The sequence below is a fragment of the Triticum aestivum genome, chromosome 5D (genome assembly GCF_018294505.1).
Source record: "Triticum aestivum cultivar Chinese Spring chromosome 5D, IWGSC CS RefSeq v2.1, whole genome shotgun sequence".
Taxonomy (NCBI): domain Eukaryota; kingdom Viridiplantae; phylum Streptophyta; class Magnoliopsida; order Poales; family Poaceae; genus Triticum; species Triticum aestivum.
This window is the reverse complement of record NC_057808.1, coordinates 547883743-547895016: the sequence shown is the minus strand read 5'-3', so window position 1 is coordinate 547895016 and position 11274 is coordinate 547883743. Positions and strand designations below refer to the sequence as shown.

At 47.8% G+C, this 11274-nt stretch overlaps 2 protein-coding genes across 2 annotated transcripts; both read right to left on the bottom strand.

The window, feature by feature from the left end:
- Positions 1 to 5458: 5458 nt before the first annotated feature.
- LOC123126135 (probable LRR receptor-like serine/threonine-protein kinase At4g36180) lies at positions 5459 to 7090 on the bottom strand. Its single transcript, XM_044546527.1, has one exon. It carries the CDS (start codon positions 7041 to 7043, stop codon positions 5691 to 5693), a length of 1353 nt encoding a protein of 450 aa, XP_044402462.1. The 5' UTR covers positions 7044 to 7090; the 3' UTR covers positions 5459 to 5690.
- Positions 7091 to 7407: 317 nt separating this feature from the next.
- LOC123126134 (putative F-box/FBD/LRR-repeat protein At2g05300) lies at positions 7408 to 9890 on the bottom strand. Its single transcript, XM_044546526.1, has 4 exons — positions 9601 to 9890; positions 8391 to 9281; positions 8049 to 8198; positions 7408 to 7920 (listed from the first exon to the last, which is right to left on the bottom strand). Exons 1-4 carry the CDS (start codon positions 9691 to 9693, stop codon positions 7501 to 7503), a joined length of 1554 nt encoding a protein of 517 aa, XP_044402461.1. The 5' UTR covers positions 9694 to 9890; the 3' UTR covers positions 7408 to 7500.
- Between the last annotated feature and the right edge of the window lie 1384 nt (positions 9891 to 11274).

The window sequence follows — 11274 nt, the reverse complement described above, 5'->3', positions numbered from 1 at the left end:
GCGTGTACCATGTATACCATGAATTTAGTAATAAAGCAAACAACAGGCACATGTGGCGGTCCAATTGACTTTGTCTACGTGCGTAGTGTTTATGGCCGGCCACAAAATTGATCAGTAGAGGCTATTGTGTTCGTGAGTGTCCAAGTTATTGGAGCCAACTCTGTGCAAGGATTGAAATTCGAATAGGAGGTCGAGTATGTGTGCGTTGCTACTGTAGAAAGCATCACTGCTGTACAAAGCATCAGCCAACTGTACTCTGGAAGTAGAAGTCAGCTTGCTTCGTCATCATCGTTGGCATAAGTACTCGCTGGTGTGGTGCTGTGCTAATAAATCGTACGCATGAACTAATTCCACCCCTTGATCACCACCATCAACCAAACAGGAATATTTGTCATCAAACTGATGAAGAGCGAACCTGAATCTGACTTCGGATCGAGGGGTTGAAATTTGGTTAGAGCAAGAACACCACCGTCATCCCACAGGGAAGAGCATGTGCACCTCCGTTGTGCATCTCCTCCTTGAAGCCTCTCTTGTTCGTCAGGTGGACGGGCGGTGCAGCTAGAGCAGGACGGAGCCGGACGTCTCTATGGCCCGCGCTGCTTCTGCCGGGGAAGACGATAATGGCGTTGTGGACCACTACCGCTGCTCGAGCTCCTCCTGCCGAGTCCGGAGCTCCTCCATGGGTCGCCGCTGCAAGCGTGGGGATGGAGGCGGAGGGAACACCAGGCTATGAGGAAGGGGAGAAGAGGAGGCAGAGTCTGAGTTAAAGGGAGAGAGATGGTGAAGCTGCAAGCGTGAGCAAGAAGATGGCGGCGCTACCGACCTTTGAGCCGGGATGGTGGTGGTGGCGGCGGCAGCGGCGATGACGGAAGCCCTAGCCACTGGGTGAAAATAAGGAGAGAGGATGCGTGTGGGATTAGAAAACGAGGCATGAGAGAAGCCAGCGACTGGCCAACCAATCTACCTATTCGCGCTTCTGCCCAATCCGTTCGCTAGCTCCATCCTATTTTCTTGTCGTACCTTTGATGAGGTGGACATCGCGAGGAGGAGCCATGGTCGCGTAGCTTATTGTTGTGGATGTATCGCAGTTAGGCTTAGGCACACATCGATCGCTTTTTGTTTTTATATATAGGGAAGATCGACCCATGCTGCAAGACCTGGTGCTTATTGCATTGTTGGGCCGTGAGCAGCACGATGAAAATTTGGGCTGTGAGCCAGAGGCACTCAGCAGGAGCTAACACACAATCCAATCATCGACAACTTTGTTACTTCCTGTTAATTCCCTACACACGCACGACACCAAGTCATTAGGGCAACGTGCACAAATCGTGCATTGAGTGTCGTGCGTATAGCAGGGTTGTTAGAGCAACTCCAACGGCCGACGCATTTCGTCCACCCACATCTGTTTCTGTTCGTGTGGACAAAAACCATGGCAACGTGGCGACGCAAACAAAAGGATGTGTATGCCAATTTTTTTAACACGGTACAGACGCAAGTGCTTATATAAACGCGCATACATTCATCCCTATGAACGTACATATACACGCCCTACCCCTACAAGCATCTACGAGAGACTGAGCCGGAATATCATCTTAAGATTCTACGAAGTAACCGTAGGTGACTTGTAGCCCCCGGAGGGGAGCACACCCAACCCCTCGGGTCGTCCCCGCGGGCGACCAGGGGGAAACCCTAGCCGCCGGCGCCCGGACTCCCCCGCATCTCCTCCATCCTCGCCGCCGCCAGCAGCGCCGCCGGGCGAAGCCAGGCCGGCGGGGGCGGCGGCGGGGCTCCCTTCTCCTTCCCCCGAATGGGCTGGCGCGGGACGGCCGTTCGAGAGGAGGCGCCGTACTTTTGCGGGGTGCGGCGGCGCTGCAGATGGATCCTGGCCGCGACGTGCGCAGCGCGCCGGCGGTTGGGGTTCGTGCTCGCGGCGTGGTGCGGCCGCTGGATCCGGTGGTCGCGTGCGCCGTCGGTCTCGGGTCCGATCCTTCTGGATCCGGTGCCTGATCGCCGCCGGCCGGCGCAGGATGGTGGCTTTCGTCGCTGACCAGGTCGGGTCTTCTTTGATCCGGCGCCTGGATGGATCTACGCGCGGAGGTGTTGAGCCTTATGGTGCTTCCATCTCTGGAGTTTTCGGGTCTTGGCTGCTGCCAGATCCAAAGCAGATGGAGACTGGTGGTACAGGAAGAGGACCGGAGGAAACTTTGGCCGGCTAGCTCGGCCCGGCATTGGCGACGGCTTTGACGTCGTTACCCATCTTGATGGCGAAGTCGAGGTCCCTCCTATCCACCTCCGTCCCGTTCCCAGACGAAAGTCCAAAATCCGTCTTGGATTGGACGGCGGCGGTGCCCTTTGCGTCGTAACCTCCATGGAGGCGCCGTCTTGGGAGGCTTGGGCGTTCGGGGGAGTTGCTATGGGTGAAGGGCTTCGTGTGTCAGCTCCAGCAGCGGCAATGGTGTGGAGGTTGGCAGGAGGAGCGGCGTTCTAACCGCGTCAGATGCGTCTGGTAAGAGATGTCAAGTCATGCCTGGCCGACAGGTGCTACGCTGAGTCATGCCTAGTCGGCAGGTGCTACGCACGACAGATCTTTCAGAGTGTCCGCCTCGGGATGGACGAGCGCAGAGCGGTGGAGCTGTCTGGCGTCGTGGTGGCGTCGACGGTAGCTAGACCGTGCAAGGTTGATGCAACAGTACAGCTCTGAAGATGGTTTGGTGGCAGGTGGCTGCGGCGGCCTCATACCCGGCAGGCGTCCTGGTTGAGGAGTGCGCCGGACTGGTAGGTACCCCATACCCGGCAGGCGTCCTGGTTGGGACCTCAGGTCTTAGATGTTTAGGTTTGGCTGCGATGTCTGTTTGGTATCAGGCCCAGACTATCAGCGCCCCTTCATCGATTGGATAGGTGTAGCGACAATTGTTGCTTAGAAAGTGGCTTTAGTCTTGCTGTTGTATGACTTTGTAAGATCTTGTGAGAATAATTAATAAAGTGGCCGTATGCATCGCCCAGATGCAGAGGCCGGGGGTCATCCTTTTTTTTTTTTTTTAAAAGTCCGCCCCACCTTCAATTTTTTTTCGTCCTCCGCTACTACCCGCAAGGCCGCGCTTGGGGAGACGCAACGCCGTGACGAGTGACGCAGCCGCTGCCGTCGCAACGCACACTTACCCAGCCCCGTACAATAAGGCCATTAGGGTGGCACGTCGTGCAGGTCGCCGGCAGGAGAAACGCCAAGAAGACGAGCATCAGGCAGCATTTCGCCATGGATTGAGCTGTGGCCTGTGGCATGTATACACAAAAGAAACCTTTTCGAATGGAAGTGACTCTCAAGTGCTCTTAGCTTGGCACAAACTGGTTGGGTATGCATCTAATCTTAGACTGCGTACACGAGGGTGTGTAACCATGCGTTGCAAGTATACTAGTCAGTGGACAAAGTAGTAGTGTGCCTGCCAATTCAAACTTTATTGTCATGCATGGTGCTGTGTGTCGACTGAAATTGATGGGTGGCACGGACCATCCCGTTGTCGTCGACAGGTTTGCCTCAGTGAAAAAATAATACGCTATGGCAAAATAGTGCCGAGCTTAAAATACACTATTAGCGAGATATTGCACATTGGTTTACTTAGCGAGTCATTCCTCGGCACGTTATAGTCTATTTATGGCGCTATTTTTTTCAGTGGTTTGCCCAAGTCCATTCCTGTCTGTCAACTTTTCTTAGGCAGACTAATGTAAAGGACTTTCATTGCATATTTTTGCACATGGAGTAAAAGTATTAGCTTCGAGAACAAACTCTATATGCGAACAAACTTTCTGATGATTCTGCATGCGTGACTTTTCACATAGGAGCTAAGGACTTGCTACTACAAAAGTCCTCTTCTACTCCCGTACTCAAAAGAGCTCGGAATGAACAGTACAATCCGACAAAAAAAACATAAAATTCTAAAAGAAGGTTGTGGCAAACTTTGGTAAGTGTTTTGGGCGCTTCAAAAGTTTCATCATAAAATGACATTCGTGAAAGTCATGAAAAACAAATTAGCACTCCAAAATGCTTTCAAAAATAGCTTTTTTGAGCATCAATTTTGTCTTTTTTTCCACGACTTCCACAAATGTCATTTTGTTACAAATTATTGCAAGCACACAAAACATTTTTCAATGTTGGCCACAGAAAAAAATTCAGAATTGTTTTTTTTTTACTATTTTGTTATCGTACTGTTTATCAAGGCGCATTTGAGCTGGGGAGCAGATATGCATGGTTCCTAGTACTATATGTTCTATTTTTGAAAAGAAAAAGAAAAGAAATAGACATACCAACCCACATTATTGGTTCTATTTACGAAAGGCTAGTCCATGTGCTATCTCGTTTAAGCGTGTTTTGCTTTTTTTTCCTCTATGGTTCTTATGGTTTCCTTCCTGGGTTTCATGTTTTTGGTTTTCTCATTTTTACCATCGATTTCATTCACATGTTTTTTCTTTTGTTATATTTTTTCCCTGTTAAATTTTCTGCTTTTTTCTATTTGTTTTCTATTCCTTTTTCTAATTTGTTTTCTGAAATATTAATTTTTAAGAGAAAATTGAAAACACTACAGGGGCCTGCCCGGCCGCGTCCTAGTGGTTGCTACCAGCTCATATAGAAATAGAAAAATGTGGAAGAAATGAAAATTCAGCCAAACCTAGTAATGGGCCGTAGCACAGGTCAAGCGAACACACGTTACCTCGTCTAATAGAGTATGTTGTAATGGCGAGTGTGTAGTACGGGATAGCCTACTGCGAGTACTATAGCAAACAAAAAAACACCAAAAGGACAGGGTGAATCGGAGCCCGGGCTCATTACTTGTGTCCATGAACTGTAAATTCAGAAAAAATATGAAATATTTGGCATGCAAGATGCTCGGGCGAGCAAAGTGCATGCAAAAATGTGTTGTTTTGGACATTCGAGAAGGTCGTGGCACAAAAAAAAATTGGCTCTCAAAGAAACTTTAAAGAATGCACTATTAGACATGATTTTATTTTTCCCGCAACCTCATCGAATGTCCAAACAGAACAAAAATTTGCAGTGCTCCCAAGCATCATTGATGCCATTTTTTTAATACTGAGGTATTTGTCAAAATTTACTATTCATCAGGACGAGATGAGCCTGGACAAGATAGCAATTGCCGCGAAATAAGTAGTTGAGTATTACAGTACAGCGTCAGAAGCTTGGCATGCAGCCAGCTTCGTTGCCTCCGTGTCAGAGACCGAACTGAACACCTGTTAGCCTGCCTTACAGGCATAAGGTGTATAGAATGGTATTCTACACGGGTTGCATAATAGCTGATGTCAACACAATGGAGTAGACAATGCATTCACTCTGAGCAAAAGTCTAGCACGGCTGTTCTTGAAAGCATCACACATCACAGAGAATGGAAGAGATGAAATAATCACCACACCTAGAAATCCACGGTACAAATCACGCTTGGTCTACATCAGCTGCAAGCCGCCCATTGCTGTTCAGGTCAGCATTTACATACAAAGTTTTGTAGAACTCTTAGGAACACAATTATAAGGGAAACTTTATTTTAAATAGGAAACGGGCGGATGCTATATCCATGAGGTTACAAACTGTGTTTGGCCCCAACATGTGATTGTGAGCCACACTGAACTTGGACAAGGACATGTGAGCTATGTCTGGAGGAGGACGGAATCAATCCACTGACAGATCATTAACCTCCAGTTACGACTTTGTTGTTCCCATATACGACGTGGTCACTCCCAGATACGACATTGTTGTTGCCCGTTACCATATTGTTCCCCCCGGATACAACATTGTTATTCCCATTTACAACATGGTCATTGTCAGATACAACATTATTGGTCCCAGATACAACATGGTTGCTACCAGTTAGGACATTTTTGTTACCAGATCTGACAGTGTTGTCGCTCCCGGATACAGTGTTGTCGTCCCCAGATATGACAGTGTTGTCGTTCCCAGATACAGTGTTGCCATCCCCAGATCTGACATAGTTGTTGGTTCCAGTTATGACATTTGGTTGTTGTTGGAGTGTCCTCCTATTACACTTCACATACAATGGCATGTTAGTGAAAACCATACGCTGTGAACGATCAGCGGTGGTGAGGCCCTTGAGCAGTGTCAAACCCTTGGGTACGTCGCCAATCAATGAATTATTTGAGAGATCCAAGTAGCGAAGGTGGTCGAGATCACGAACCCACGACGGGATGGTGCCAACTAATTGGTTGTTAGCAAGGCTGAGCGACTTGAGTTTGGTACAATCCACGAGGCTAATCGGGAGAGACCCACTCAAGTAGTTGGCGGCAAAGTCAACCGAAGCAAGAAGTGGCATGCCGGAGAAGTTGACACGAGCAATCGGACCAGACAAGGAGTTGTTCCGGAGGTTGAGCTCACGGAGAGATGACAATGATGATAGAGACGGCGGCAACGATCCAGAGAATCCATTGGAGTGCGTGGACAAATGGTCCAGCGACGTGAGGTCGCCAAACACGTCAGGGAGGCGGCCGGAGAAGCGGTTGACAGACAAGTCCAGCAAGGTGAGGTTCTTGAGCTCTTGGAGGTGCGTGCTCAACTGTCCAGTGAGCTGATTGGATTCGAAGGAGAGCTTCTGCAGCCCAACAAGGCTGAAGAGGGAGGTAGGGAGGGAGCCCGTGAAAGAGTTGGAGCCGAGGAAGAGCTCCTCCAGCTGCGCAAGGCCCACCAGGGAGGCTCCTGGGACTGGCCCCGAGAGGCCATACCCTGGAAGCCGTAGCACCGTGACACGGCCTCTGCCGCCGTCACAGCCCACACCTTCCCAGCCGCAGCACGACGCGCCAGACCACGCGGCACGGAGAAGGGCGCCCCCGCCGCCGAGGTTCCCGGCAAAGCCCTGCAATGCACGGAGGTCGTCAGGGTGGCATGACTTGGCGTGCGCCGCCAGCAAAAGAAACACCAAGAAGAGGAGCAGCAGCTGGCATTTAGCCATGGTGGTATGTAAATATGTGTGCACAAACGCAAGCACGCAGCAAGTGCTCTTGTCTCGGCACAAACTGCTTGGGTGGTGCATCTTATAGACTTGTTAACCATGCGCTGCAATTGTCCGTGGCCACAAGCCCACAATTGTTTTCTTTAATGAAATACACACTTGATAGAAACTTGATTTTCATGCAGGGTGCTGTCCGTCGACTGAATTGGTGGGGGGCCATGCGTTGCAAGTACTAGTCCGTGCCCACAACTGCCATCTGCCAAACTTGATTTTCAGGTATGTCGACTGAAATTCGTGGGTAACTCGAGCTGGGAACTCCTGCTCCTCAGATCTACTGGTCCCATCCTACTGTCGTGGACAGCCGCCCAAGCTAGTCCAGTAGGGTTTGTCGAATTTTTATAAGCTGATTTATCGACGTTTATACAAAATAGAAGAATATCCAGGCATTGCTACGGACCATAGGAAAATAACGTCTCTGGCGATATGAACATGTATTTCTTTCCTCCTCACTGGACGCCATTTTTAAAAATAAAGGAAATTATGGAAGCAAAAAAAGAAAAAGAAAAATTAGCACAAAGCACACACTTAATGCACCATGTAGCCATATAGCGTCCTGGCTAAGACCATCAACAAACATTTCATCTCTAATCCGCTTAACCACCATTTCTTGCTCATCTTCCTTCCTTGGAAATCTCGAAGGACGAGGTACCTTAAGGGTGTCGCAGTCATCGCACTGCTCCTCATCTCTCAGAACTATCTTCTGCAAGTTGGGACATCGCTCCAACATGGATCTTATAAATGTAAACTGTTGTTCGAGTGATTTAAATCCAGCAAATTCTAGCTCTTTTAGAAGCCTGTTCTGGGAGCTGCTGTCCAAGTGCATTTCCCACCGAGGACTCTTTCTGTCATGGTAGGAAGCAGGTCTGGCCTCGCCCACATCGCATGTATGTTCCCATACCTGCATGTGTGTTACCGATTCATTAGATATGTCAATTGAACCAAGTTCTAGCCAACTTTTCATCAAAATTTGTGAAAAACTAAAGCTCCAAATGTGGACAAGAAAATAAATATAGACAAAGGCATCACCTCAATATGCAACATTTCGATAGATGGTGCTGCTACAAGAAAGGCTGTCGTCCATGAAATGTCAAATTCAACAAATATACCACGTACGAACAGCTTCCTTAGTTTGCTGAATGCGGTGCGAAGTTCCTCCATTTCAGCTTGCACCCAAAGCTGATCACAACATTAAATAAACAAACAAAATAAGAATTGATAGTTTGCAAGCACAGAAGTGAGATTATCAAAGAATTTACAGCTACGTTTGTTCTCTATCATAAATAAACACATCCATGATATAACTTCTATATCTGCAACGACATGACAAATACCAAATAAAGTACCATTTGGAGAAAATAAAGTACTTACGGTTTCTCCTTGGAAATCCAATGTGAGAGTATGTATGCTTGTTACTCCATGTAGAAGTTCACTTAATCTAAATAACCGTTGATCACAATTTGAACCACTTGAGAGTTCTAATTCCCCAAGAGATGGGACAAAACCAAAGGTCAATGGGGCAACCTGAGATACCCAGGTCTCCCATAAGAACTTCTCTAATTTCGGGAGGCACACCAGGTCGATTCTCAGAAAGCGACACTTCTCGATTTCTAGAACACGGAGTTTTGAGCCTGGTGCATCAATCTTAAAGAGAGAGAAGGAACCAGTATCACAATGATGAAGAGTTAGATGCGTCAGTTGCTTGCAGCAGTCAAACAGGAGATGGTGCATGTCCAATTTGTCAAAGCCTACATTTTTTAGAGAGAGCTTTGTGAGGCAGAGGAGCACACTAGGGTAGGCAGTGAAAAAAGCATCTATGTCTTGAGCTCGCTGTTGCAGCTCTTCCTCACTACAGTCGAGAGGCTCTATCTCATCAAGAATGGTGAGATCCAAATCTTTCAACAAACCACTGTCGATTGCATCACCTATCAGTTGGCCAACTTCGCAAAGGAAATTGCTGATCAAGTTAAGGTGCAAACTTGAGATACTGGATTCTCTCTGTTGTTTATCCAACAAACTCCTGGTTGCTTTGGTTAAAGACGCCATAGCTTGTTCCATATCATTTGCCTCAATAGGGTCAGCACACGGAGCAGATAGGACATCCTTGACATTGATGCTGAGCTCAGGCAGCCACCAACTAAGATGCCTCCACCGTGTAGAGAGCACACTTGTCCTTGCAGCTACACGTGAACTGACTCTCCCCAAGATGGACAGTAAAAGATCGTCGGTCAGGGTACTGAGCCTATCTTCGCCGTCCAGTTGCTGCAACATAAATCAAGGATCAACTATTTAGCTGCCACATAACTGAATTTACAAATCCCAAGCAGAAAATAGTCAGACATGTTGACATGAACAATAATCACTCTAGTGCCTAAGTTGTTTGAATATATCTACTACTGCTACTACAGTATACAAACTCTGAAATTTGAATTCCAAGATGGGAACGCAACTAGGGCTGCTGATTAGTACTCCCTCGGTACTGCCAAAACCCAGGGCCTCGCGCCACGCGCAACACGGTACCAGATCGGGTGTGACTCGACGGAGCGGCGGAAAGAAGTAAGGCATTGGAGCAGGGCTTCACCTTGGGGCTGTAGGTGCAGAAGTCGTCGGCCCTGAAGAGCCCGCTCGTGAGGTCCGGCGGGCACTCCTTCCTCGGCTCCTGCGCGGCGACCATCGCCGGCGGCAAGGCGGGCTTCCTCGGCGAAGACGACGGTGACGCGACAGGGGGACGGAGTGGCTTCTCCGCGAAGGTGACAGCGAGAGGGAGGAGGTCCCCGGCGCGAGAGCGCCTCTTTGGTGGACGACGCCGCGGCGAGAATCCACCGGCGGCGTAGGGAGTCGGGACGGGATTGGGGATTATTTTCTTTTTGGTTTTTTAGGCTATATTTTCCTTTTGGGTGAGACAGAGGAAGGCCCAGTTTGAAGCCCAGAGAGTGCTCAAGGGCCCTAAGCATTGTTTCCTTTTGAAGGTGTAAGGCGTAAAAAAAAAGATAACCCGGTGCATGCAGCTCCGGCTTGTGCAGGTTTACGGTTACCGCTGCGTCAAGGTTCTCCTTCGTAATAAGGAGTAAAACAGAGGTTGGGCTCACGCTGAAAGTCTTAGGGCCCCTTCTTGATTTTTGACACGTCAGCTTAGTCCCATGAGTCTCAAAGCTTACCTATCCCCAAAAATCACTTGGAGTACATACCAATCATAGGTACAGGCTATTTGTATGACTTAGGAATCAAAACACATGCATTCTTGGTGGCGTCAGCTGTGTAAAATAAAAATTATGGCTCCTCGACAATGTTGAACTTGACGCGCTTTGGCCCAACATGGATTTCACATATTTCTTCTACTACGACATCGCATGCCGCAAGGTTATGAACGTGCTCTGTGCTGATCTACCAGCCACGTTTAAGAAGTTAGCCGATCCAGCCAGGTTCATCATGGATGCAATCTCCAAGGTACTCTCATGCAGTGGCGGAGCCAGGATTGGCTAATGCCCCAGGAGAGAAATTGAGGGTTGAAAACTACCTCAAAAAACTCTAGTTTCAAGGCATACAAAGTCAACCTATAGGAGACCAAACAGAATATTTAATGGCAACATTTGTTCCATGATGGGTCAACTAATAAAACAAGACAAATCCAATAAAAAAAGACAATATATGCATATATAGATGATACAAAAGATTGATACCAAATCAAAGGATTTCAATAGAAGAAGAAGCTATACCTTAATGAGAATTTTGAAATGCAAATCGATCGGTGGTTTCTTCAATATTATCATATACATCTTGCTCAATGTAACATATCATTCTATGATTCATCCAATCACCACTTATTTTGTTCCTCAATCCAGTATTGATAATCCCACGATGAGGTCGTCTTGGGGCCCCACACGTCAGCTTAATCTCACCAATCTCAAAGCTCGCCTATCCCCCAAAATCACGTGGAGTACATACAGGTACTTAGGTACAGGCTACTTATGAACTATAAATCAAAATGCATGCATTCTTGGCCGCACCAACTACAACTCCTCGCACCGTTGGTGCACTTTGAGCCAACATGGGTTTCATAGATTTCCCCCACCACATCTTCGAGTGCCGCAAGGTTATGTAACTATTATCATTAGTAAGTTGAGATTGACTTGTTTTCCAATTGAGTGTTTTTCTCATTCTACCATTTTAAAACCAAACGAAAAAACCACTCTTGTTTCCTCCACAAGGTGGCTTTTTGAGCACCTTCATTGCTCCAATACAAAAGACAATAGGC

Bases quoted from the DNA above. Each gene is read 5' to 3' on its own strand.
- LOC123126135 (XM_044546527.1), bottom strand. From the start codon at position 7,043: ATGCACCACCCAAGCAGTTTGTGCCGAGACAAGAGCACTTGCTGCGTG.
- LOC123126134 (XM_044546526.1), bottom strand. From the start codon at position 9,693: ATGGTCGCCGCGCAGGAGCCGAGGAAGGAGTGCCCGCCGGACCTCACG. The intron at 9,282-9,600 runs GTGAAGCCCTGC...TTTATGTTGCAG, and splicing joins TCTGCACCTACAGCCCCAAG to CAACTGGACGGCGAAGATAG. The intron at 7,921-8,048 runs GTGATGCCTTTG...ACACACATGCAG, and splicing joins TCGAAATGTTGCATATTGAG to GTATGGGAACATACATGCGA.